Source organism: Callorhinus ursinus, unplaced genomic scaffold, assembly GCF_003265705.2.
Source record: "Callorhinus ursinus isolate GAN/ISIS: 27379988/994484 unplaced genomic scaffold, GSC_fseal_2.0 scaffold38, whole genome shotgun sequence".
NCBI lineage: Eukaryota > Metazoa > Chordata > Mammalia > Carnivora > Otariidae > Callorhinus > Callorhinus ursinus.
This window is the reverse complement of record NW_027397100.1, coordinates 1,478,882-1,506,878: the sequence shown is the minus strand read 5'-3', so window position 1 is coordinate 1,506,878 and position 27,997 is coordinate 1,478,882. Positions and strand designations below refer to the sequence as shown.

General features: G+C 41.3%; 1 protein-coding gene across 3 annotated transcripts in view; it reads right to left on the bottom strand.

Annotated features, from left to right (window-relative positions):
* Nucleotides 1-27,785, bottom strand: part of NCOA5 (nuclear receptor coactivator 5) — a 30,860-nt gene extending 3,075 nt beyond the window's left edge. Inside the window, exons 1-6 of one of the 3 annotated variants that reach the window (XM_025875358.2) lie at nt 27,481-27,785; nt 15,264-15,330; nt 6,112-6,438; nt 4,569-4,705; nt 3,242-3,368; nt 1,000-1,199 (exon numbers count right to left, since the gene is read on the bottom strand). In XM_025875358.2, coding sequence (XP_025731143.1) covers nt 1,000-1,199; nt 3,242-3,368; nt 4,569-4,705; nt 6,112-6,438; nt 15,264-15,301 — 829 coding nt within the window. In that variant the 5' untranslated portion in view covers nt 15,302-15,330; nt 27,481-27,785. The remainder of the gene's footprint in view (nt 1-999; nt 1,200-3,241; nt 3,369-4,568; nt 4,706-6,111; nt 6,439-15,263; nt 15,331-27,480) is intronic. The other 2 variants (XM_025875360.2, XM_025875359.2) reach the window with 2 other exon arrangements.
* Between the last annotated feature and the right edge of the window lie 212 nt (nt 27,786-27,997).

The following is a 27,997-nucleotide window of genomic DNA, read 5'->3' as shown; positions in this document are numbered from 1 at the left end:
CCAAAAAAGGCCTTCTGTAAAGCCTGGCTCTCCACTGCGATGCTCAGGATAGAGGTGGCCTACTGTTTTTGAATTCATCAGTTCAAAGGTCATGGATTAAGATCAGATGTAACCCTAAATAACCTCCTCTCCTCACCCGCGGGCAACATGACTTATAGGGCGGTGAGAAGTCTTAGAACTTTACATAAATGTCCTCACACATCTTGAGAACTATTCCTCAGAGAGACAAATGACCAAATGACTTAGTGGAGAGCCTTAATGTATTTTATAGTTATGGGTATAACCTGTCAGGCAAAGAGATTCCGTGTGTGGTGGGAAAAGGGATAAGTCCACACTGGAGGAGCAATGACCAGGGCATCAGGGCATTCTGAGTGTGAAGTACTGAAAGCAACTTCAGGGAAGGGCTTCAAGGACTTCCAGGGCCTCCTCCCTGCTCTCCTGCCCCTTCTACTTCTCCAGCACACTCGCAGATAGTATCCTCATCGCTTGTTGTGTTCTCTGTCCCTTATTACGAAGTCTGGTGAAAGCAAGGATTCTACTGCACTCAGTGCAGTGTGCGCCAGAGATGCACCGGCACCTGCTCTCATGAGCGAGAGCCGACGGTGCGCCTCTCTTCTGAAGTGACTTCATGTTGGTGGCTTGAAACAGGACACAGTGGGAGCATTTACACCATGGAGATCAGCAAATGCTGTAAACCACACTGCCTCCTGCCCCTTCCCCAGAACTAGTTGTTAAACATTTGCCAGCATCCCACTGTCTCTACCTACGGGCTAAATAAATGTTTTCTAGATAGCAGGCCCAGAACTGTATCCACTGAAAGAGTATCAGATGAGAATGTGACCATGCAAATCTCCTCCAGTGTGTTTATAAAAGGGCCCTGCCACATTTGAGCTGACCTACAAGTCATTTGCTCAAAACCTGCTTCTTCTGAGTAAGACATGAAAGAATTAATGGACTAGTGACTACCTCTGGAAATCTGACCCACTTGGGTCTGCATACCTTGTGGGGTTCCAAACATGATGTTGACTGTGCAGGAGCGGTGAATCTGGTGTTGCTGGGTGATGACGATAGCAAAAGGAGACCCACCCCTGCTAACATCCTCCAAGGCTTGTGACAGTGACACCTCTGTGTTGAGGAAGATCAAGTCCACTACCATGCCTAGGTCTCGTACCTTCCGCCCCACAGATTCAGCATAATCTCTGTAGAAACAAACAGGATCCAGGTGAGTACTCCCTGACCAACTCCCAATCTGTACCTTGCGGCACTTCAGCCAGCAGTGTGGGCTCCTAAGGGGAGTTCAAATCTTTAGCATATCCGGTGTCTCCCTAGTGCCCTCTTCAGGCTCCAAGAATCTCGACCACTTCCTTCTCTTGTACTAGTCTAGTTCAGAATGGTCAGGACTAGCTCAGAATGGTCACACGCAAGTGGCCAACAGCGCAGTACTTAGCACCCAGGTCCTTCTCTTGGTCCTGTAGTCCAGTGGTCCTTCCTTAAACACCATCCTGCTGCCTAAGACTTGTGGCATGTGTCTGTCTTTGGGGTGGCTGCATAACATAATGGAAAAAAAACATGGGCTTCAATGCTACAGAGGTAAGCTTGGATCCCAGCCTTACCATTTACTTACGAAGTTGTGAAGATTTAGGCAAATTCCTTAACCTCTTACAGACCTGTTTCTTTACCAATAAAACAGGAACAATATGGCTCGGTTCATGTTATTCCCTTGACCTTCTCTCCAATCTAAATGAGATCCTTGACGTATTTCTTCTCCTAGGGCTCATCACCAATACATCCATTTTTGTCATCTGCCTGACTAGGATGTGAGCTCCACAACAGGAAGGGGCCCTGTGTGCGTGCTCACCATTATAGCTCCACCATACATATAACAGATGAACTGAATGAATATCCATGTAACATGACGAGTGTGAAGATTAAAAATAATTTAAGTAAAGCGCCTAGCAAGGGGTGGTAGAGTAGGTGCTCAGAAAATGACAGCTATTATCATGTGTCAAGAAAAAAAAAGCTATCTACAGTCAAAGCAGCATCTATCTCTAAACAAGGCAGCCCAGAGCCTGGGAACTCTGCCTGCTGCTTCGTGTCTCAACACCTATTTCCCTAGTCTGTGCCTTGAAATTAGCTCTTTAACCCCAAACTGCTGGAAAACACATGAAGTTATTTACTAACCACCTGGGGAAAGGGAACATAGCTAGTGCCAAAGCCTGCAAGCTGCTATGCTCCCTTCTGCCTCTCCGCTCAGTCTCTTCAGGAAAGAATGTGAAAAAGAGGCGTGCGAAAAGGTACTGTGAACTTTGGATTGGCCAGAATGGTCTCTTAACAGTTCTGCAAGATCATGGACCTTCACAAAGGTCCTTCACAAAGAAGGCTTGGCCGACAAATGCAGAGACATGCACCTCTCAAAGGATTGGGGATTCGGGGTTTTTCCATGAAGGGAGCATCTACCGCCTTGCATGACCAAAATATATTCCCTCTTCAATTTTCCTTTGGGAAAGCACACTTCTACTCAGTCCACATGATTCCACAGGCCCAATTCCACCTTTAGCTCTAGGAATGGGTATATAACCTAGCCCTAATCGATCAAGGCATCCCAGCACTGCTGGTTCAAGGATGGGAGAGTGAGCTAGGTCAGTACAGTGAGAAACAGTTCCAGGCCTTTAGGTAGAAGCACTGGGAAAGAAGTTTCTGCTAAGAAGATAAATGTCTAGGGGCGCCTGGGTGGTTCACTAGTTAAGTGCCTGCCTTTGGCTCAGGTCATGATCCCAGGGTCCTGGGATTGAGTCCCGCATCGGGCTCCCTGCTCTGTGGGAAGCCTGCTTCTCCCTCTCCCACTCCCTCTGCTTGTGTTCCCTCTCTCACTGTGTCTCTAATAAATAAAAAAAAAAAAAAAAGAAGAAGATGATAAATGTCTAGGGTCAGTGCCCTTCTGCCTTTTCAAGCATGTCTGAGCATGAAGGTGACACAGAGACCAAGTCTTGATGACATGGTTTGACCGGATGTGGCCATACCCGAAGTTTCCAGCTAAGCAAACTAAAAATTTCCCTTTGGGGCCTAAGCCAGTTTGCAATGGCTTTTCTGTAAGCTACAACTGACAGAACTCTGGCTAAACACAGGAGAGCAATGCTAGAATACACAGCCCAAATTCAGTGGGCACAGCTGCCAAAAGAAGTCTTAATTTCTTTTCTGACCTTTCTCCTTACTCAGGACAAATAGCCCAAAGGATTCTTACTTAGTCTGCTTGTTGACCACAATCACAGAACAATCAACAGGCCTCTCGGCATCAAAACGTCTCTGGATTTCCTCAAAATATTGACGATAAAGTTCTTCTCTACGCCGTTCCTCACGTTTCAAACGCTCTGTAAGACACCAACAAGGAAAACCGAAATATGGACTGTGACTTTCTATAAAAATAAGTCACAGGCCTTATTGTGAATCCCAAACTACTTGTAAGCCAAGGTCATAACATACACATTCTCTCTGAATTACTCTTGTGGACTACCTCCTAAAAATAGCCAGTACAATTGTTTCTTACTATTATACATTCACTGAAACGGAATGTTGGATTAGAGGGCACGGTCACTTTAATGTGTCATCTGATACATACTACATCAAGGCTGCTACTCTAAAGAGGCTGTTACTAACTTATCCCTTCACAGGGGTGGATCACCTAGTGCTATTTCTCCACATTGTAGTCAATACTGGGTATTGTCATTTTTGAAAATTCCTGCCAACACGGTAAAAGATGGTATTCTGGGGCGCCTGGGTGGCTCAGCTGGTTGGGAGACTGCCTTTGGCTCAGGTCATGATCCCAGGGTCCTGGGACTGAGCCCCACATTGGGCTCCCTGCTCCTCAGGGAGCCTGCTTCTCTCTCTCCCTCTGCCTGCCACTCCCCCTGCTTGTGCTCTCTCCCTCTCTGTCAAATAAATAAATAAAAATCTTAAAAAAAAAAAAAAGATGGTATTCTGTTATTATTCTAATTTGCATTTTGGGGACAACTATTTAAGACCCTTATTGACAGGTATTTGTAATTTGTTCTGGAAAAAAAAATCATGCAGTAAAGTTTTATTACAGATTAAAAATAAGGTTAATTCAACTATGAAATAATTAAAAAATCTTTAAAGATGTATTGAGAAAAATGAGGCTTTGAAAAAACATATTTGTCTTTACCTAAAAAAGAGATGCTATTAGATAAAAATTATATATAAAACAAAAAAACCCACATGATGCACAGATAGTGCAAACAGTTGTAGTTATTTTGTTAATTGGCAAAAAGCAAGCACTTAACCCTCTTTAGCTCCAACTTTTTGTTCATTTCTTACTGCTGGAATCTCATATTCATTTCTTCTTGTTACATTACTAAACCGGATGATGGTACTAATTTGCATTTTATGAATTATTTTCAAGCTGAATGTTCCCCACATATTAGCAGGATATTTGTATTTCTTCTTTTTGTGGATTGCTTCACCAAGACATTAGTCCCTTTCTAGTTGGTTATTCGTTTCCTGTTTCATTGGTCGAGTGCTTCACCAGCACCAGAAATAAACTGCTGCTTTACCTTTTGCACGAGACTGACTTTCTGGGCCTGGAGGGCCTCGTCCATCAAAGCTGTCTCTATAGCGGTCAAAGTAAGCGTCGTCCTTTCTCCTGCAATAGTCATCCATTCGCAGGTATCGGTCATAAGAGCTTTCTCTCCTGAAAAGTGGAAGAAATTTGCACAAAGTTAAAACTCACCTATGCTGCAAAACTCAGATACAGAGAATTCTTCAACACCCACTCCTCTGTGAGGAAGCAGCACAGTAAGGCAGGACTTTGGGATTAGACAAACGAGGTTTGTGTCTGAGATTCACCGCTTATCACTCTGTGGCCATGACTATGTTAACCTACTTTGCAAAATGACTGGGAGGATGTATAGAAAGCTCTCAGAATAGTCCCTGGCTTAAAGTAAATGCAAAATAATTGATAGTAACTACTGATATTAATTTTGATGCTTCCCCATTCTCCTTGCCTGTGTTTTCTAAAAACTATGGTTTAAAATCCATCCATCCATCCATATATATATTTCGTATAAATACGCAGATACATTTCTCATCACCTTGAGGAGAACACCCAGAACAGAAACTCTGTATCCATTAAGCAGGAACTCTTCACTTCCCAACCCTGTAACCGTTAATCTATTTTCTGTCTCATAAGAATTTGCCTTCTCTAGATTATTCATGTCAGCGGAATCATACAGTATTTGTTCTTTTGTGTCGTCTGGATTATTTCATTTAGCATTATGTTTTCAAAGTCCATCCTTGTTGTGGCAGGTGTCAGAATTACTTTCCATTTTATGGCTGAATAATGGTTCACTGTATGGATAGATCACTTTTTTTATTCATTCATCTTTTGATGGACATTTGGGTTTTGTCCACCTTTCAGCTACTGTGGAGAGTGCTGCTATGCACATTTACATACAAGTATCTGTTTGAGTCCTTTTCAGTTCTCTTGGGTATGTACCCAGGAGTGGAATTGATGGGTCCGAGTAATTCTGCTGTATTTAATGTTTTGAGGAACTTCCGGCCAACCGTTCTCCACAGCAGCCACCTTATTTTATATGCCCACCAACAATGCATGAGGGTTCTCTCTCTCCACACCCTGCCAATATTGTTACCTTCTTTTGTTGTTTTCCTTAATAAATGATATAGCCAACCTAGTAGATATGAAGGGGTAGCCCATTGTGGCTTTGATTTGCATTTCCCTTTTGACTAATGATGCCGATTGTTTTTCCCCCAGACCTACTAGCCACATGTACATTTTCCCTGTGTTTCTGCACTGCCAAAACAATTTGAGCTCCATCTTTTTTTTTCCATTTGCACAATGCTGCCTTTCACAGGTCACATGGAGTGATCCAGATTCATTCGCTAAGCATAATTCATCAAACATTCACACATTCAGCAAGTATTTATTGAGTAGCACATCTGCCACTTACTAGACATTGGAAATATAAGGCTGATAAAGTCACTGCCCTCACAGAGCTTTCAATTAGTTTGGCAGAATACCCATAAAAGACTTATAAAAAACAACAACAACAAAATCCAAGCAAATGGCTGTATATGTACCTGTACATGGGCTCTCGGGAGTCCCTCATATCTCTGTATCTGTCGTACATGGGGTCCCGGTGATCTCGAAAGTCCCTAGAGTCTCTTAGATCACGAAAGTCTCTAAGGTCTCTCATGTCCCGAGCATCACGCATACTTCTGCTGTCTCTGTGATCCCGAATGTCTCTGCTATCTCTGTGGTCCCGCAAGTCTCGGGGGTCTCGCATGGCTCTGCTATCACGAGCATCCCGGCCATTTCTGCCATCCCTGGGCTCTCTCCTTGGACTTCCTCGGATTGGGGATCTATCACGTCTTGTATCTCGACCGTCTCCAAAGCCATATGGATCTCTGTGGGAGGTAGCAAGGAGGAGCTAAGACAAAGAAATTGAAGGTAGCCAACCCTTCAGCTCTTTATTGGAAGAAGTCCCCACCCTCTCCAAGCATTTTTCTCTAAAACATGGCAGCCAAACAGTGAGAACATGACTAAAATTTTAAAGAGAGTCACCCATCTGGTCAGCAAATAAAGACTAGTAGGCTTCAGGATCCCAAAAGATTAGGACATCAAAAGAAGAATGTATGACCCAAAGTCAAAGATTTTGACTGGGGTCACAGTATTTGTCAGGGAGTAATTCGGTATTCTTTACACATGCCATGCTATCATTTTAATCTCCACAGGTTTTCAAAGTGGAAGCATCTTTCCCCTAGAACCTGTTTTCCCACCAGACATGTTTGAAAGAGATTTTAAAAGGGGGGAAAGTTGGAGGGACATAGTAAGGGGCAAGACTCATGAAGAAAAAAAGGAGCAATGCACAATCTCATACAAAGTAACTGTAATCAAAGTAGTTGTTCCTGAAGTACAGAAAACCTCACTTAAAATATCTAGCAGGATAATCAAATTAAGGGAAAAAGAGAAAAAGTACAATATGACACATACAGTAAAGTATAAGAACACTCAGCTTCTCTGTCTTCTCAACATAGTTATTGAGCAGTGGTCTCTCTCAATCTGAGTTCAAGGCAGAACCAGGTTCTTTATTTTTCTGAACAGTGTTTGAAGTCACAGATAAGTTTGGGCTGCTCTCATACAATATTTTTCATGAGACATTCCACCCCACTGTTTAAACTTGTTATTCAACCCACTTCTTAGTCCCATTCCCGACTTTTTCACTTCTGCCGAAAATCATCTTCCTAGTTGCCAAGGTTTAAGTTCTTGAAAGTTAACGATTCTTCCTTTCCTTTCCCCATTAAGTCACTTGAATCCTATTCACTTTTCTTTTTCATTCCTACTGGATTCAAAGTTTAATCCAAACCCTTCTGCTTGATATCAACAAATTTCCAAAACAAAACAAACCAAACCAAAAACCAATCTTCCAGATTTCAATTCATTCAACACATAAACATCAGATTAACCATTCACATTTATACCTGTTACCAACCGCAGCTTGACAATCACACTTCTAGGTACCCCTCCCAACTATTATTGCTCCCCCATTTCCTGATTCAACCTCGTCCGTTCTGCTCTTATGACTTAACTCACACGATCCTATCTGCTTCAGGATTTCTGTTCACATGGTTTTTCAACCTGGAATATTTTTCCTGCACTAACGCAAGTATCACCCAATCCTCACAGGAAAGTTCATGCCCCAAATCTTCCAAGAGATCTTCTCTGATCTCCCTAATAACTGTTGATCTTTCCTGCTGCTCAACACTTAGAGCACCTACTATTTCTATTACTCATCTCTATCTGATATTTACCTTTTCACAACAGTTTCTTGTTTGACCTACTTTAAGGATTACCACCTCCATAAAATCTGCCCTGAACTCTTGAACTTCCCCAACAAATATGCTCCTCCTCCAGTCCTTTCCATCTCAATAATGGCACACCTACCTACTCAGTTACTCAAGCCAGGAAACTGAACGTCATCTTTTCCAAAGCCCCATCCGCTCTTCCAAACACATTTCCAAATTCTCTTCCTTCTCTGAAATTAGTATCAATTCTGTCCATGTTTATTTCCGTTAGTATTGCTGAAGGCCAACCCACAGTGACCTTTCCCTAAAACCAGAGCAAGAGACTTCTACCGTGGGGAAAGACTTTCCCATTTCTGCTCTTGCCTCTTTTCTAATCTTTCTCCATATTATTCTAGAGTGATTTTTCAAATATGTAAACACCTTTCACTGGCTTCCCACAGTATTCGGAATTCAATCCGAAATCTCCAGTAAGGTTAGCCAGGTGCTACGTGGCCTTGGCTATCTTCTCCAACCTTACCCACCCCCTCTGGAGTTCACCACTATCTTGCCACATGGGCCTTTCAGCTGTAACTAGCCATGGTTTTTCCTGATGCCTCTCCTTGAGCAGCAAGAACAGATCCATACTCATTCTCTATGTCTCAGCATAATATGTGTCTCTTACCCCTGATTCTCATAGTCTAAAAGTTTATTTTTTGCCCTTAAGTCCTGGCCACATTTTCTCATAGCACTATTTTTACTTGTCATTTATCACAATTTGACATATCTATTTACTTATGTAACGTCTGTCTGCTCTACTAGACTGTGAGTCCATGAGAACAAGGATTGTCAGTTTGACTCTCCACTATAAACCCACTGTGTAGGTTTATAATGTCTGGCATGCAGCAGATGCTCAATGACTTATGTTGTATTTCTATCACTGCACTTATCACACGGTTCTGTAATTATCTGTTTACATGGCTTTTCTACTGAAGAGTAAGCTCTCCTGAAGTCTTTGGATCCCTAGGACAACAGCATGGAGTTCAGTAAATGTTTATGAATCTAATTATTTAACTCAACTGTAAGCCTCTTACGAGCAGGCGTCATGTTTTGTTTAAACTTTTGTCATCTACCATGATTAAACATATTAGGCAGCCATCACGATGCCATCAAGCCTGGTAAAAAGCCTCAATTTTACTTCATTCACATGGGCACAGCAAAAATAACTTAAATGTCACTTCTGTATCTATAAAAAGTCCTTGTCATATATTTTAAGGCTCACAAGTACTCTTGATTTATGGGAGCAAACATGGGAGACCAGGGAGTTTAAATGAGGAGGCGCTAAACATTTTTCCTATTAAAGTGCAGACTAACCAAGATTCTTACTTTGTTTTTTCTTATTATGTCATATAATCTTCCTCACACGTGTAACATCTGATAGAGTATATAATGTGGGAAAACACTCAGGATCCTATGGGAAGAGACAACTGTTAAGTATTTTTGGATTAATGATTAGCAGATAATCCTGCCTTGGGGGGGCAGTCAGAAGTAGTCATTAGAGGTAGAATCTGATTTCAAGTGTTCTTGGCAATTAGGGATGAGAGATACCATGAACCTGATAAACCACAGACCACACACAAAGCCTTCGGGTTGTGGAAATGAGGGGCGGGGATACGGCTAGGAACACCGAGTCACAGCACATTATTCACAGCATTAGAATAATTAAAAACGCCATATTGTTCTCATTCTTTTGAATCCACTGAAATATCTTACTTACCTGTCAGAGTCCATCCCTGGAGGCTGATCATAACCCTAGAATCCCAAAGTCTCGGTTCTTGCTTCCAGTGTGAGAAGGCAAGCACTCCCTTTCCCTCAATAAATCTAGAGTCCATATGCAACAAAACTACTAATTCCCTCAATTGCCTTCTGGGTAAAATGTAGAAAAGATGATATTCACAAGGGGGAAAGAACCAAACAGTGGAAGTAGGAACAGAGAAGATAATACTATGAAAGGGCTAAGCTTTTCTCCTTTCTCCAAAAGATGAGCAGTATGGCAGAAGCTGTTCTTCTGGAGACAAAAACAAAAAACCTTTGAGGGTTGCTTTAGGACCCTAACAAAGATCTCCCCAGAACAAAAGGGCTCCTGCTGCTGGCCCCAACATCTTTCTCAAAACAAGAACCAGCTAACAAAAGGGAGGTACAGGGTGCAGGAATTCAGAGTGCGCAAGGAGGAAGCCTCTGAATGAGATGCTTGACCTTAGATAACAAGTGGGTTAAAAGCAAGTTTCTGGAGCATAACAGGGTTCACAATCTCATCCCAAGGCACCAGAGGTGTTTTACTGGAGACCAAATGCAGCATACCCTCAGGTACCACGTCACTAGAGGCTAAAAAGAAACTGAACCTTTTAAACTGAACCAGTTAAATAAATTTCAGCACTGGAGTCCACAAACTGAAGGCAGATGACAAACACTACAAAAATTGTTATAAATTTCTCATCTATTCAGCTGGGGAGAAAAGCCAAATGCTTTTTGCCTTGAGAGAAATATAGTCACATCATTAGAAACATTTGAGAGGTAAGAGAAGGGTGGGTGAAGGGAAAAGCCACAGCTCAGATGATAAGTGATGTGCTTCTGGTAGAAGAGCTTCTCTTCCAGGGACTAAAGAGGTGTGCAGAGCACTAGGCATTTGAGAGCCTACAGAGTAAGAACTGACAGATGATCATCTTGGAAGTCTGTGATGGACTTTGAGCTTCTCTTCCTCCAGAGAATGGAACCTCAAGCCCAGGATGATGTTCTTTGGCCTTGCCTCTACAGAATGTCAGGGAGGAAGGTCTCTGTCCTTTTTTGTCAGCATCTCCTTTCTGTTCACTGGAATTATTTTCCTTGGGAGGGCCAGCTTTTCTTTTTTTCCCCTGCTCCTGAAAAAAAAATCTTCAATAGTTGTTGGTACTTCTGTTCTGTCACAGATACTGTCCACAAATATTATCTAAAACGGCTGGCTGCTGTGTGATGTTGATTCCCCACCATGATGGCTCCATGTTACTGTGAGAAACAGAGACAACAGACTTGTGCAGAATTTTGCCATTAGGTGCTGGTAGGATATGGGGTGCAATGAGGTATCACACCTCACAAATCCAAATTTTGTAAGTGTCCATGCTTCTCCCTAGGAAGCACGATGATGATTTTCTCAAGCACAGATATGACTTTTCTGTTGGTAGAGGTGGCACTTCCTGGGAACCGATGGCTGTTCTTCAAGTGTTAGTGCAGAGGTAATCACAGCCTGGAATCTTAACTTGCGAGGCCCACCAAGAGCTAGCACTGTCTCATACCCAAGGAGCAAGTGGTTATCAAAGGAATTAGCACTGTAGATAGAAGTCATCTTGAGCCACATAAGAAACTTGTCTACAGCTAGGATATTTCTGATGAGCCGATCCCCGATGACTTTCACCGAAGAGGCACCAAGCCTAACATCCTTAACAAATACATTAGGGAAAATTCTCTGCAGAACTTTTGATGTAGACAAATTAGTTCTATTTGCTCTTTTTAATGTCAGACAGGAAGGTTTAGAAAATACAGAGTCTCACTTGGAGGCCACATCTGTGTAGGGGTATGCTCCAAGACCTGGATTGCCAGGGTGTTGAGCCGAAGGTAGAAACTGAGAACATCTGAGGTACAACCAGAATCACGGTCTCTGAAGAAGGTAAGGGCCAGTGCCTAGCACCAATGCTAGACAACTTACATGGTAACTAAGCCATGTAGCCAAGAGTCCAATGAAGTGGTCCAAGGGTTAAATGATGAGAATTCAGGTCGATATTTGATCCAGAGCAGGGATCCCTGATGCAGAGTTCTGTGCTTGGCTGGACCAATATTGTCAGAATTACACGCTGACAGCTGGAGTCATTAGGGAGGCACATTACTGAACAGAGAGCAATGCCAGCAGAACTGTGGCTTACAGAGACATTTGAAGAGGTGATAATCCCGTGAAAACTCCCAAAGGTACTTAGGTGTTTTGACACTCAAGGTTAACGTCCAGCAAAACAAGGTGTTACAAAGGTCTTGCCAGCATGCTTAGAAACAATTTTATTAAAAGGAGCAGCACTGAAGACATAAAAGTACCACTTAAGGGAAATATCTGCCACAAATACACTTTTTCTCCCCTGTGAACAATGCATATCCTATGGCTGGGGACACATAACTTATTGGGGTTGCCAAATGAAGGCAGTTTGGCAGTTGTCAACAGACTGGTATATCTGGAATTACTTCAAGGCTCTGACTGGAAGTATGTACCCAAAGAGTGATATCCAGTGCTCACCCTTAGAGAAATGATTAGCCTCTTCCAGGCTGACTAGTCATCCATCTTGCCTACTTATTCCATTTTATTTCTGCCCTATTGGTATACCACAAGAGACAATACATGATCAGTGTGATGATCAAAATGTTAGTGTTCTGTTTTGAATACAATATTCAAATTTGCCTGGCATTAGAGTTTTTAAATTATTTATTTTTAAAGATTTTATTTGTCAGAGAGAGAGAGAGAGAGAGCCACGAGCAGGGGGAGGGGCAGACAGAAGGTGAAGCAGGGTCCCTGCTGATCAGGGAGCCCGATGCAGGACTCGATCCCAGGACCCTGAGATCATGACCTGAGCCGAAGGCAGACGCTTAACTGACTGAGCCACCCAGACGTCCCTTAAATTTTTATTCTTAAAGGTAAAAACTGGGACTCTCTGCTCAGGTTTTAGACAGGGCTCAGAACACATTCTACTAAATGTGAATATCCTTCTTCCCTGAACCTTATTAAGTATAACTGTATGATACTTCATCATGTTAAATAACATGCTGAGGAACCCAGTTAGGGACATAGCACCAAGGGGGAAGACTGATTCTGGATGGAAATTAAATTAGCCCAACTGTGCCTCCTATTGATTGTAAAAAAAAATAGGAAGCTACTGCCCTATCCACATCTCAAACAACCTCATTTTAGAAATTGTTTCTGAGGGAGGTGATATTTTATTTTTTTAAAAAAGATTTTATTTATTTGAGATAGAGCGAGCACCAGCGGGGTGGAGGGGCAGAGGGAGAGGGAAAAGCAAACTCCCTGCTGAGCAGGGAGCCCGACACGGGGGTCAATCCCAGGACCCTGGGATGATGACCTGAGCCAAAGGCAAGTGCTTAGCCGACTGAGTCACCCAGGCGCCCTGAGGAAGGTGATATTTTAGAAGGTATATAAAAGTGACATATTTGTACTTATGTCTCTGGTAGGGAGAACATTTTAAAAACCCCCTCCAATGTTGTTTGTATGCTTTTTTTTTTTTTAGGGGATCTATGATTAGAAAAAAGAAGAAAAGCATACAGCTATTTCTTCCATTACAGATGAAATTATAGAGTTATTTTAAGTTGGGATGAAATTAATCTTTTTAATTTAATGTACTGGCAATAGCTGTATTGGATTCCAAGCAGGGGAGATGGTTATTTCCTCAACATTGCCAATGTCTGCTAAATACCTATAATCAGTTGGAAACATTAAAAGCATTTAGCTAAGTATCATTAATAAGATGACATAAATCAAGAGCACAAACAGGAACTACTCTGTATTCTTCAATGTGCCTTGTTTTTTGTTTTTTGGGGGCGGGGGTTGCCTGCAAAAACACATAGACATTATCCAGAGATTATAAGCATCCATGGGGACAAGAGAGGGGAGTGGATTTTACCAGCAGAGCCCGTGTCTTTACAGTTACCCATTCCATACCCCTTCTGGTAAGCTACCTAGTTCAAACACATGCATTATTGCTCCTTGGAAACTGGATACACACTGTATCTCTCTCTTTTCAAGCCGCTTGGCAGCCACAGCTTCTAATGGATGCCCCCTATTTCTGACCATTAGATGTAAACTCAGCCCTCTGTATTCCAGGTTTACTGGGGCAATGAGAAGCAACACAGATGGGACTTCCTAACATCTATAGCATGGTTTGATGCAGCATAATGGAAGCAGACATTATATGGAACTGCTAAAATTCTGCAGGATTAAGTTCTTTAGGATACTCAACACATACCCACAAAATCAATCAACACAGTATTTACCTGTAAGCTACAGGCATTCCTTACAGTGTTAGAGAGGACAGACAGAACAGCAACGTATATGCTCACTTCTGCAGTGAGACCAACGGACAGCCAGGGCATCCACCTGGCAGCTGTAGCATAGCTGTAGTTGTGTCAGACTCAACTCCTTTGCACCGGCAGAGTGCTCAAAGCCGCCAAATTAAACCACCACCTTGCTGCTACAGTCTGCTTGAACTCTGCAGAGCAGTCACGTATAATCTATTCCTGGTAGCTTAGAAAATACCCACCCTTCACATCCAAGTGGGGGCAACATACACCAAACATACAGCAGCCATTCTTTCCTGTAAGTGGGGAACAAAATATAGGTGTTTTTGTCTCAAAGGACAGCTGTATGTTATGTGTAAGTTAGTTGGGTATATCCCAGGTGACCTGCAGAGCTACCAGTACAGACCAGGATTCATCGTACTCAGCAGTGTTCAGTTCACTGTAGGAAATGTAGTCTCACAGTATGTAGTTTATTGTGGAAAACTGTATTTTTACTTAGAGGAAAAAGCAAAATCCATACTGAGTATCCATTTGGGCCATGAAGAGACACAAGATATGGAATAGATATCTGTCTGCATTCCACACAAAAGTGCACACACCACATCCACTTGTGTACTAGTAAGGGGCTAGTTTGGATACTGCACCTTTGGTGTAAATGGTAACATTAATAAGGCTCTTCTTTGAGAGAAGGGGCCAATTTAATGCATATCTCATGGGTATACATCAGGACTATCTCTTTTGTAGACAATGGAAGAAAGAATATATTAGGGAAATGCCTTTTATTTCTAGAAAAGCTAAGAAAAAGGGAGACTTTTGAGAGCTGGAGTGTTTTCGCCCTTTTTATTTCCCCTCAAATGGTAACCCAAGCATGCGAGCAAACAGGGGATCTGCAGCACAGGCACGGCAGCAATCTCTCAAGCAGCACTTTCCATAAACCTGGTTAACATCTGGACCGGCAGCCATTTGGAATGAAGAGTCGAATCTCTGCTGCCCACTGCAGTGCAGCATGGCACACACCAACGACCCTGGGGCACTCCTCCTGCTGTGGAGGCTCCCAGTGACACGTGAGCTGGGGACAGACAGAGGTTTATCCTCTTCCAATCGCCTGCAACTCATGTTGCAAGCTGAACTTGCTGGGTTTGTCACCGAAAACGCAAAGCTTCTCTGCATCTCCTGATGTACGTTTAAAAAAAGCAGCAAGGCCCTTCACACAAGGTTCATGTTCTTATTGTTTGCTTGAGCGTTTCTGATTTGTTGGGGGGAAGAAAAGACCCTTGATGTACGAAGTTGGGCTTAACTCCCCAGAGCCCAACTCTCCCAAGGTAACTCACTGCTTCAGGGTACTTTACCTTCGTGTGGGGCTGGGTCTTGATGGAGCCGTATTCATATTTCTTCTTTCCGCTGCCTTATTAATATCTGAAAAGAATAATCAACCCATCTGTTCAATGCTACGGAATAAAAACAAAATCATCAGCACATTTCAAATGAAAGCAACAACAAAAAAACTACAATGACAACCAGATGGTGTAAGAAAATCCATTCAGCAGACACACCGTCACTTGGGCAATTTTTATTAAGTTACGGCAGTACATTGTCATGGTTTGATAAGGAATGTCCCTCAGTTTTCTAGCTAACACAATGCTTTAATGCTCTGCCAAGTCCCAAACCTAACAACTGCCCCCTCCAAAAGTAGAAAAGGTTGCCTGCTAAACTCTTGGAGTGCCAGCTCTAAGATTCTTTTTTGAGGGCAGAATAGTGGGAGAAAGACAGGAGACAGAGTTAAAAAAAAAAAAAAAAGAGCAAGGGCAAATAATTCCATTTTGTTACAAAGAAGAAACAGCTGGACTCTGTTGTCTTAAAACTTCCAATATACCATGAAGCAGGGCCTACTTTTAATGTGCCTTGTGTTGCATTCCACTGGATAGAATGTTCCAGAATGAGATGTAGGGAAGAAATTTTTTTTCCTAAACGAAGTATATTACATGTTAGCAACTGCAACCCTCACAGATAAGTACCTAAGAATAAAAATTGGCATTTGGTTAGGTAGTAAAACACTGCACATATGAAGTTTTCATTAGAGAAGCATGGCATTTACAACTAGGTAAGGGAGAACAGTGGAATCATACGAACTTACAGAAAAGCCAAGTTGTGCAGTTAAAGCCTGCTTGTTAAAAACAAAACAAATTTGCTTTGCAAAAACTGAAGTGAATAACAAACACACCATGTAAAAGAAAGAACTGATGAAATATCTAAAGAACTGTACCAATCTATATCCAAAGATAACACCAGGACAATTTTTATATGACTTAAAGATTAATAAATGCATTAAAAATTTCTGTTTTTGGTTGAATGAAGAAATGAAACTGTGTACTGCTGCAGTGTAGTTTTGTTTCCCGTGTTCCATATTAAGCAATTAGTAGTGTATCTAATGACATTAAATGGTATTAAGCACTCACATAATTAGAGTGCTTTAAAATAGTAATTATGTATTTAAAAAATTCCAAACGGAGTCCTATGGTGTGAGAGATCACAGTAATAACAAAAAACTTAAGAGGTCTGGCACAGACTTTACCCTGATATGTTGTCAACTTTTGAGTTCTTATTCAAGTGAGAATGATCTTCAGTTCCATTTTAAGTCAGAATTTCTACTGTATCTAGAAGAATGACTTTTGATAAACTGAAGGTAACATAAATCTAAACAGTAAGAGAAGCATATTTCACCCTAAGTTGCCTCTCATATTTTCAATTAAGTAGACACAATGCTATCATCCCTCTATTTAAAAAAAAAAAAATCAGAAAATAACATCTACACAGGACTTGGCCAGTAATATCTGACCATGGCTTTGGTATGGCAAGTAGCACTTTCACTTACAACTCTAAAAGTTCAGCAACATCTGAACTGCACATTATATAATGATAAGCCTTATAGGGAATACCTAATTCTTTTATATGTTATTGTGAAGAGTATCAGTTCAGGTTTAGAAGGGCCTACTGCTCTCTAATATGGGGTGAATATGATTCAGAAAGAAATGTCATCTCTTTGACTGTTTAAGTAGTTTTCAAAGTATCTCTGGAATACACTGAGGGTGGTAGGGGTGTGAAGATTTCTTTTAAATAAGCACCATATCTCCCAGCAGGATTCCATATATTATTGAATGGTCTTGTGAAAAAAGAAAACTTCTCTAAACATTGACTTGACCTGAACATTTAGGTTAGAGTACAGAACATATGGTACCACTTTAGTTGGCAAGTTTCTATTAATGTTACATAATTTGCTCATATGATATGAAAAGGACTATTACACTATCTAATTATATCCATTTCCATGAGCACTTACATATAAGGCTGGGAACACCAAAGTAGTCATGCATTAAATACTTTTGGGGCAAAGCTGGTTCCAGTTAGAATGAAGAAGGTAAGTATTTTATTTGAAGTTAGTGAAATTTTTTTGCAATTATTTGAAAGATTATTTAAAATTCAAGATTATTTTATCTTTAAACCATTTTGATTATAATTTGCCTCCTAACATCTATTTTCATTAAATAGTCTAAAGCAATTATATTTGGATGGTGTGGCTTATGTTTCTTCTGTAAAAAAGAGAACTCTCAGACCATTTGAATTTTTTCCTTTTTCCTTTTTTTTTCCTTCAAGATTTTACTCATTTGTTTGACAGAGAGAGACAGTGAGAGAGGGAACACAAGCAGGAGGAGCAGCAGAGGGAGAGGGAGAAGCAGGCTCCCTGCTCGGCAGGGAACCTGATGTGGGACTCAATCCCAGGACTCCCAGGACTCCCAGGATGCTGGGATCATGACCCAAGCTGAAGGCAGATGCAAAACGACTGAGCCACCCAGGCGCCCCTGTAATTTTTTTCTTAAATGCCAAGTGTTTGTTTATTCACCTCTATTTAAGAGTTCCTTATGTCTCCACCTTGGGTGAGATATGGAGAAAATGAGATCTGGAAATTTTTGATAGTTTCATTGCTACCCAAGAGGGCTGCTCAGGTTGGAGGAAGGTTGCGGGGGTGGGGTGGGTTTCAGTGAGAGTTATGAAAACAAAACTGTCATCACCACCAATCCTGATACACAAAAACATCCTAACACATGGTCACACAGAACTTTTGGAAAACCTAGGAGTTCAGAAATACAGAAAAGAATAGAGAAGCTACCAAAAGTAAAATAACTTCAGGGAACTGATCACAAAGTATAATAAAGATCTAAAGAGTCAAGGGAAAAAAAACTCTTGCCCCATCCCAATTTTTTTTTGGGGGGGTCACATAATTCAATAACCCATCACCTGGGAGGTTGGAGGTTCATTTGAAAATGCAAATATTGGGACTGGTAAAGGGGGCTTTTGTATTAATCAGTTAACCAGATTTTTTCCTTCTTAAATCCCTACAGAGATATATAATCTAGGCCAAGGAAACAGAAACAACGTTAATGTAAAGGAAAAGAAAAAACAGATGGAAAGACAATCTGGGCACCTTTCTGGACATTAGGTAGGGAATCGTAATTGGAGAGAATTTAATCAACGAGAGGACAGTGGCAACTTTGATGTTTCTTTCCCCTCCTGCTCTATTTCATCCTGGCCAAATGCCCTTAAGACTTGAAGTCAGGGGGCGCCTGGGTGGCTCAGTCACTGAGCATCTGCCTTTGGCTCAGGTCATGATCCCAGGGTCCTGGGATGGAGCCCCAGTGGTCGGGCTCCCTGCTCCACGGGAAGCCCGCTTCTCCCTCTCCCACGCCCCCTGATTATGTTCCCTCTCTTGCTCTCTGTCAAATAAATAAATCAAAATCTTAAAAAAAAAAAAAAAAGACTTGAAGTCAGTCTCTCAGTGTCTCTTTCACCTCAATTTGGTTGGTACATCCATACTTTGTGAGCTATATTAGCAATGTGAATGCCATTCAAAATCACCATCACTACAAGGTACCTTGGCCTGAATATCTTCTAAGTGGTCTTCTGAAAATAGTTAAAAGGACTTTTCACGTAAAGAATTTTAGACAAGAAAAACAACAGCAACTGAAGGGATCTACATAAGAGGAAAAAAAAACCCCAGAAAATAATCTAGAAAACATGGTGTCACACAGGAAGTGGCAGAACTGTTTTAAGTCACAAAAGATTGGGGTAAAGAACTTTCAAAGAATGACACAATGCCTAACGTACAATTTTATTTTCAACTAATATGCTAGACAGGGTTCACACAATGGTCTTTGTATAATGCTATAAATAAAAATGCATGTTTCATTCATAGTACCAAGAACTGCTTTGCTCTATGTTTTAATTGCACCATCATAAAAACAACTCCTTTCACCTTAAAATCAATTATCACAAGCTATCACAATGGAAAACCATAAGGACTATTCTAAACAAAGTGCAGCATAAATCGCTGCACTTATTGACAGTACCACTCTTGGACTGTTGGCTGTTCAAAGAATGCAGAAGCCTATATAATTTCGATGTGATTATAAGTGAAATAAAATTCTCCAAAGGCTTAGTTGAAAGCCAACTAATAATCAGTAATTACTAAATTGAAAACATGTGATGATAAAGATAATGCCACTTGAAAAACCATACTGACAAGAAAGAGGTTATCACACATTAAACTCCCCAAACTGGGAGGGGAAAGGATTGGACTTCTCACTTAAACTTGATTTATGAAGATGACCTTGATGGTATACTGTAACATCAGGGATATGTAAGGAGTTATACTGTAATGAGCCAGGGATAAGAGATTGCTCTGCTTATGGTTTCTAAATCAATCCTTTAAGCTTGCTTTAAAAACTATGCATTCCCTCATATTGGGTTATCTCTTTCATTCTCTAATTAAAATAATGGTTATATCTTTAACTATCAGATTATTATTCCTAGGTACAGGGATGGGAGAAACAATGACAACATATTTACAGAATGCTTACTCTGTCCCAGGGCCTGTACTAAGAACGCCATGTGCATTATCTCATTCAATCCTTTCTACAACTCTTGGAGTTAAGTACTATTATGATCTCTATTTTGCGAATGAGGAAATTTGAGATTTAGAGAAATTAAATGACTTATCTTAGGTCACATGATAGTCAAGAGGCAGAGCTAGGATTCAAATCCAGATCTGTCTGACACCAAAATGCTTACCTATTATGCTATACTGCTCCAACAGGGAACGGAAAAACATGGTTTCCATTATGAACGCTTGCTAAGACTCCCTGATCAAAATGATAGAACCTGGGAAAGGCCCAGTCTTTGCCAGTCACACCAACGTTTAAGTGCCCCAGACAGCCAGCAGAGCACAGCCTATTCAATTACCACTTCAATTTCTATCACCTCAAACTACATTTGACCCTTGAACAATGCAGGGGTTAGGAGTGCTGTCCCCACACAGCCGAAAAACTTGACTACCTAAAAACTTAACAGCCTACTGTGGACCGGAAGCCTTACTGATAACATGAACAGTTGATTAACAAATATTTTTGTATGTTATATGTATTATATACTGTATTCTTACAATAAGCTAGAGAAAAGAAAATGTTATTACAGAAATCATAAGGAAGAGAAAACACATTTACAGTACTGTAAAAAAAATTCGCATATAAGCAGACTTGCGCAGTTCAAACCCATGTTGTTCAAGGGTCAACTGTGTAGTGTTTCTGGCTTTGCTACCAATATTCTAATCACTTCAACACTTCAGACAAAAATTCTCTATCAACATTTAATTTTCTGCCCTTTTTCCTTCTTTCACGGAAAGAGCACTTGCCTCATCAGCATATCTGAGTTCTAGTCCTAATGGGGGTGGGGGATGGTTAGTCGTCATTTGATTTCTCTGAGCCTGATGAAATGGATGCTCTACCTGTGTTGGTTATGCTGATTCAAGGAGAACACGAGCTAAGAGAAAAAACTAATTTGGATTCACAAAGATGGAGCTAATCTAAACTAGTAAAACAGCCTGTGGTACCAAAAAATGTAAAATACAGGTTTATTTAACACAGGTAAAATTTCAACTGAACTGTAAAAGTAGAGATCCTTCCAGAACTAAATTAACACACCTGAAAGGACAGTTTATAATCAGCTCATCAGATGCCTCTAGGCCTAGTATGTGTCACACTCTGTACTATACCTTAGAGATATGGAAATAACAAGGCTAAAGTCTCTGCTTTAAAGAAGTTCACTAATAAAGGAGAGCGGGACATATACACAATCATAATCTAAAGTGGGTTTATGGTAGAGATCATGAAGCTCTGTGTTCGTGTGTGTGGCGGGGGAGGAACAGGACAGGGAGGAGACTGGAAAGAATAAGGGGTAGGAGGGACATGGTGGAGGCAGGGAGGCCTAAAAGAAACAGTCCTGAAGAATGAGTAGTTTACCAGAAAGAGAGAAGTCATTCCAGCACATGTAAAAAGTGAAGGAATGGCATGAAGAACATAATTAGAAATACTATAAGAACTTTAATGTAGGGAATAGGGGACAGGAGGAAGAAAAGAGAGGAATTATAGATGCAAGCCAGAGTAAGGAGGTCACAAAAAACTTTGCTACTGAAAAGGAAAAAATTGGTGGCAAAAGGGCCTGTATAAACTGAGCTACCATAATAGAGTCTCAGTGAAGCTAAATTAATGAAGGCTTCCTGTATGTGTATCACCCAAAAAAGGGAGGCAGGAGTATTAAACCTAAGACATTCAAAATGTTAACTAATAGTAATGTTTTTCAAGGATCACTGGTTTGACAATGAAGGGAACAGGAGTGAGGAAAGTATTTATTTATTTTTAAAGATTTTATTTATTTGAGAGAGAGAGAATGAGAGAGAGAGAGCACAAGAGGGAAGAGGGTCAGAGGGAGAAGCAGACTCCCTGCTGAGCAGGGAGCCCAATGCGGGACTCGATCCCGAGACTCGAGGATCATGACCTGAGCCGAAGGCAGTCACTTAACCAACTGAGCCACCCAGGCGCCCGAGGAAAGTATTTAAAAGGTTATGATTTTACCTTCAGTAAAGGAATATAAAATAAACTTAGGGCCCGAGTCAGTAATTAATAGTGAACAATATTAGTCTCACCCACTATTCTGGAAGAAATAGACAACCAAGCACCCTTCCTTAGTTTTTCCTAATACCTTTTAAAAAAAACTTAGTGTGACAAAACAAAAACAAAAACACACAACATACAATTTATCATATTAACTATTATTTTTTTCAAGTAAGCTCTATACCTAACGTGGGGCTTGAACTTATGACCCAGAGATCAAGAGTAGCTTACTTTACCGACTGAACCAGCCAGGTGTCCCTCATATGAACTATTTTTAAGTGTACAGTTTAGTACATTGAGTATATTCACACTGTTGTACAACAGATCTTCAGAACTTTTTTATCTTGCAAAATTAAAAACTCTTTATACCCATTAAATAGTTTCCCACGTCCCCTCTCCTCATTTATATATATACACATTTTTTCATTCTTCACGTCGCATTCCTTTAATGAAGATATATCAGCACCACCCAGGAAGATGGTTAAACATTATTCTCAGACCCCATCTCAAACTTGGATGAAGCCTAGGAACCTGTATTTTAACAAGCTTCTCAGGTGATTCTTGGCAAGTATTTGGGAACTGTATTATCTACTTATCCCTTTAGCTTATGCGTAACCTACACTTAGATCCTCCATTTAGAAACCTCTTTAAACTCCTCTATTCAAGGAGCAATAACCCATAAACATCATGTTACAAAGAAAACGTCACGACAATGGCTAAAATCTGTCAAAGTATAACCCTTGAAAACAGTATAGAAAACATAATCACATAGCTACCTCCAAAGGAAATGGAATCATCAACCCAAGTTTCCATTGTACTAAAGTTAATAATAATATCCAATTATAGGTCAGTGCCCTTGCCCCCCAAGGAGGAGTGTGCACCAACAACTTTTCAATTTCATTTGATCATTTAAAAAGTATCCTGAAAATCTAAGCTTCTTTTCCCAATTACCTACTTATAAAATAGCAAGAAAAATAATAACCACTGAGCTTGCCGCTTTTTGAGTCCATATTATCCACTTCTTTGGTTAATAAATGGCAATCTGCCAACTCAAGTTCTCTCTAAATTCTGCCAACTAGACTTGTCAATATTGTTTTGCTGGCAGGGGCTAAAATTCCTGCTTCTTCTGAGGCATTTGGTTTTCATATCTAAATGCATCTCTTTGCAAGAAGAGAAAAATGGTCACACATAGGATTTCACATCCATACCACTAAAAGCAAGGTGGAGGAAATCTAAATTTAATAAGCAGACCAAGGAATCTTGGTAGGTCTGCTTTCTTTGCTCTCAAGAAGGTAAAAGCATCTTACTGATGTGAGTGAAAGGAATTACAATATTGAAAACTCTACAGGTATTCTAACTATTGCTATTACCTCTAGTTCAAACTATGAAGCCAAAGAACATTTTATAGTTAAATTACAGTTTTGCTTAAAATGTATACCCAACCATAAACCAAAGTTGTCAATTCCTATTAGTAATCTGGGATATGAATAGATTAGTACTAGAATATGATTCAATCTTCTATTTCCAGTGAAAACTCATTTTCTAAAGCCTAAATCAGGGGGTTCTCAAAACTTTAATGTACATAAAAACTGCAGTGGTTGCTTCTGAAAGGCAGATTCCCCAGCCCTCACCTCCAGAGACTGGTCAGCTGGGGGGTTGGTGAGCAGTATACAGATTTGTACTTTCAACAAGCTGTTCCAGTGAGTGATGCTGTCCTAAAGTAAGTTTTCCAAAGAAAAGCTCAGTTCATAATCTTAAGTTTTTGCACTGAATGAAATCATGTTTTTCCTATTTTTTTTTCTTTTGGGTATCAAGAATAATTCCTGAAGAAACATTTAAAAATAAATTTCTTGTATCATCTCTGATGGTAAATATGTTATTACTATCTCAATCTCCAGTTGCATAATTAAGTATACTCACTTAAAGTCAAATTATTCATAATTCAAAGTTCTCCAAAGCTTGCTCACCAACTGCAGGATCAACCTAATCTTCAGTAATTCAATCATTCTAGATCCAAACCAGGGGATCACTCAAGATATTTTATAGAGCTAAAGTTGTAAGACATTCTGCTTTATAAATGTCCTCCAATGCAACTTAAGTTGCCCTGATCCTTGCCTAAAGTTGTTGGTCTTTATATAGGTGAACAAAAATACTCTTCTGAACAGGAAATAAAGGGAAAAGAGTCTTATGGTCTGCAAAAGTTCTGACTCTTTGAGGGAAATTACTTTCTTAACATAAAAGTAATTGATAATGAGCACTGGGTGTTCTGTACAACTGATGAATCACTGAACTCTACCTCTGAAACTAATAATACACTATGTTAATTAATTGAATTTAAATTAAAAAAAAGTAATTGGTCCAGTTGACCTATTATCTCTTGTTTTTTTTTAGTGATAGGATAAAGAATGAAAATGACCATAAGTATTCATATCTGGTGGTAATAAAACCACCATTTAAAAAGCAGCAGGCATGCTGGTATTATATATTTAGCTGTCAGTATACTTCGTATTTCTCTAATGTGCTGCTGCTTCAGACAGTGGCCTTACCCTGACCCTTTCATTAACACTTCTCATTAATGAAAGTAGCATAAAGGGTAATTTTCTGTTGGTCACTGCCCTTTTAACTTCTTGATAGTTTAACTCTGCTTAAGCCAAATAGTCTAGACAAATGTGTATGCTGTTCACAGGACAAATCTTTTGGCACAAAAAAAAGCTGACTGAGCTTTAAAAGCACTTGTCTCAAGACACATGGTAATCATTAGTAAACCACAAGGTACAGAGATGAAACAGAGGGTGGCAGAAAGAATAGTCAGTTTGGGAAAACACTAGGACCTAAACATGTATATAGGAGGATAGCAAGAGAAAGGTACCAATGATATCTTCCTCTCTTGAACATCTACAGTGCATATGTTTAGCATATTAAAATTCTGGAATACGGACACCTCCTTACCTCATTATTTCCCAATTTTTCTTGACCACAAAATCTTTTATCTTCAATAGTATCTTGAATATGTTCTACTAAGTATATGATTTGGGCAAAAAAAATCTAACTTCTCTGTGCCATTATTTCCTCATAAGCAAAAAATATTTAATATCAGCCTACCTATCTCACAAGATGATTGGCGGCAGCAAATGAGTTGGTACTTTAAAACCTGCTTTGTAAATCATACGCACCGATGGTTGTATGTTATCATTACCATTAAGAGGGATAGTGAGTTTAAGAACAGACATTTCATTCTTTGTGTGGGGAGTCAAAAACAACAAACAATGATAGTTGAAGGGAATAAAATATTAAATACATTTCCTCCACAGGTTTCTCATTCTAAAAAGCACAACCGAATTCCAATACTTCTCACAGTAGTAACAAGCCATACAAAGGCACTGCCATCTGCAGGCCACAGGGATGGAATGCTTGCAACGGTTATCAAGAAAGAAGTTTCAAAGCATGAGCCACTCTTTTTTATCACACTTCTTAAAACCTCTCCAAAGGACTTAGCTTTTGAGCACTGGTAGATTGAAGCTCCATTTGCTGACGTTCTGAAATGGACCTGAGTAAAAAATTCTCATTTCTTCTCTAAACAGGACTGATGCTGAGAAATGTGAAGAAAACCACCTTAGCCTTATGTAAGTTCTACATTTTTCTCTTACCAAAGTAACCCCCAGGAATGTGGATTTTTTTTTTTTTTAACAGCCTTTGACGAAACAACACCTGAATGGCCTGAACAGACTTCTCTGAGTTTCCTTTCAATGAATTAAAGTAAATCTGCTCTCTCACACACAAAAAGTTTATGAACGGACTACAAACAGAACAGACTGTTTACATAAATAAGTTAATCTGTCAGTGCCTCCCTTTCTTTGAAAAGACCTAATTAGCTTTATTCAACAATTCATCAATTGGCAGCATCTGATCTAGCAAGGAAACAGGAGCTCCTAATGCCTTCTTTAAATGTGCAGTATTCACCAGCAAGCGACACTGAACAACATGCACCTAGAAAAATTCCTTCCACTGGGCCTTGAAATACGGTTTCTCCAGCACATTCTACAAGGAAAACTAGTTTCTATGTTTTAGGTTAAAAGATCATGTCAGAGGTTTCAAAGAGTACCTGGAGGGTGACAGATGAGCTAAAAGAAAGGCAAAGAAACAAGAATATAGGAAGAAACAGATGTTAAATAGCCAAGTGATCTCCAATACCCATAATGCAAAAGCTTGGGGTTTACTGGTTGGAAAAAGGCAACATGAAAGTTAGTTTTCATACCCAGACTGGCTCATACAAAAAACATTAAATCTAGAATTGTCAAAAACCAAAACTGCTCCATCTTCGTATGCAGAAATTGTCAGGTGGTTACCATACCACTGTGCTACAAGAAAACTGAAGAGGCACACCGGGTGCACTAGAGCTGACAGTTCCTGCAGTTCCCTGGGACTATCGCTTGCAAGTTAATAATAAGAACAGTTTACAACGAAAATGCCTTATAAATATCATCATCCCCGAAGATCCTGGGGCATTTCATGGAATCCGCTATGCCTCAGGGGAAAATTCTGTGCAGAGCGAAAGCCAGGACGACAATTAACCCCATAATCCTAGGGCAGCGTTTCCCAAAGCGTGGAACGCAGAATAACTTGAGGAGGAACAAGGACGCACTGTTTATTTTAATAGATAGGTATTTATTTTTTATGAGCATTAGAAAATGGCTTTCCATTTTGCGATTTACGTTTCCACCTTAAACAAATGTATTTAAGGAGAAAAAAAAGGAGTCAGCTTAAAGAAAAATATTAACATTTGGTAAATAAATAACAGTACAGAAGGTACACGGACAGAAAGGTGCAACGCGAGAGACTGAAATTTGGGAAACGCCGTCCTAAAAAAAGGCCCCGGCGGGTCCTCGGGAGCGGAGAGTGCCCTGGTCCAGGAGACAGAAGAGCCAGCAGGTTGGGGCGCTGGCTCTGTCGCTAGTTTCCGCGGTAACCTCGGGCACAGTTTCTTCCCCATCCTTGGGGCCCGGGGTCCGCATTATAAAGTGAGTGGGGGTATCACGCGACAAGGAGACAGACGCCTTGAAGATGCTGTCAAGGGGCCGAGAGGCGGCGGCGACGGGGGCCAGCGTTCGGTTCGCCGCACGGCGCTGCACGCCCGGTAGAACGCCCGGAGAGGCGAGCCGCCTCGGTCCGAGTTCGAATCCCGCCTGCGCCACCGACTCGCTGAGGACCCGCAGGCGAGCGACTTCACCATTTCGAGAAAGGGACGCGGGGTGTGCAGGCCTACCCTACAGACAAGCTTGGAGGACTATTGTCGGCGGTTCGCACACAGACAGGCGGCCGCAGTGCGGCGCCGCCCGGACCCGAGACCACCACGGCTGGCCGGGCCTGGGCTTGACGGGAGCCAGAGGCCGCGCCCCACACCGGGCATGCGCAGCTCCGCGCGCACCCGGAGGGGAGCCGAGGCCGCGACCGCGGCCGCGCGTCGAGCGGGCCCTCCCGCCTCAGCCTCCCCATCCGGCCCGAACCCCCTCAACCGCCTGCCGTGAGCCCCACCCTCGGCGGACGGCCACCGCTTCCCGGCACTCACCGCTACCAGCGCGGCGGGCTCCCGGCCTCTCCTTCGCCTCAGGCCCGCCCCTGCCGCCTCCACCTCAGCCCACCTGCCCGCCGTAGGACAAAGGCGCCACCAACCGACCGGCGCGGGCACGAGGCAATGGCGGCCGGGGCGGAGAGTGGGGGCAGAGGGCGCGCACGCAGCGGCAGGCGCGGCAATGTCGCAAGAGCGCGTGGGTTTACGGCAGGGCTGAGTTGGGCGTCCATCTCCTTAGCAATGAGGGCGGGGAAGTGGCTTCCCGGCGGCCGTTGAGAACGCTAGGGGTTGCCTAGTAACGGCATCCACGGCTAAGGATGGGGCCAGGCTTGGTCCCCCGACCCCAAAGTCTTCGCCTTTCTTCTGATTTTCGGAGCGCCTTCCTTCCATTCTAACTGTGGAAATAGATCATTTAAATCCTAAAATACTTCGATTTAGTTTTTCATAAAACGCAAGAGAAAACAAAACACCTTTGGATGTGTGTTGGAGAATAGTATATATATTCCTGTAACCT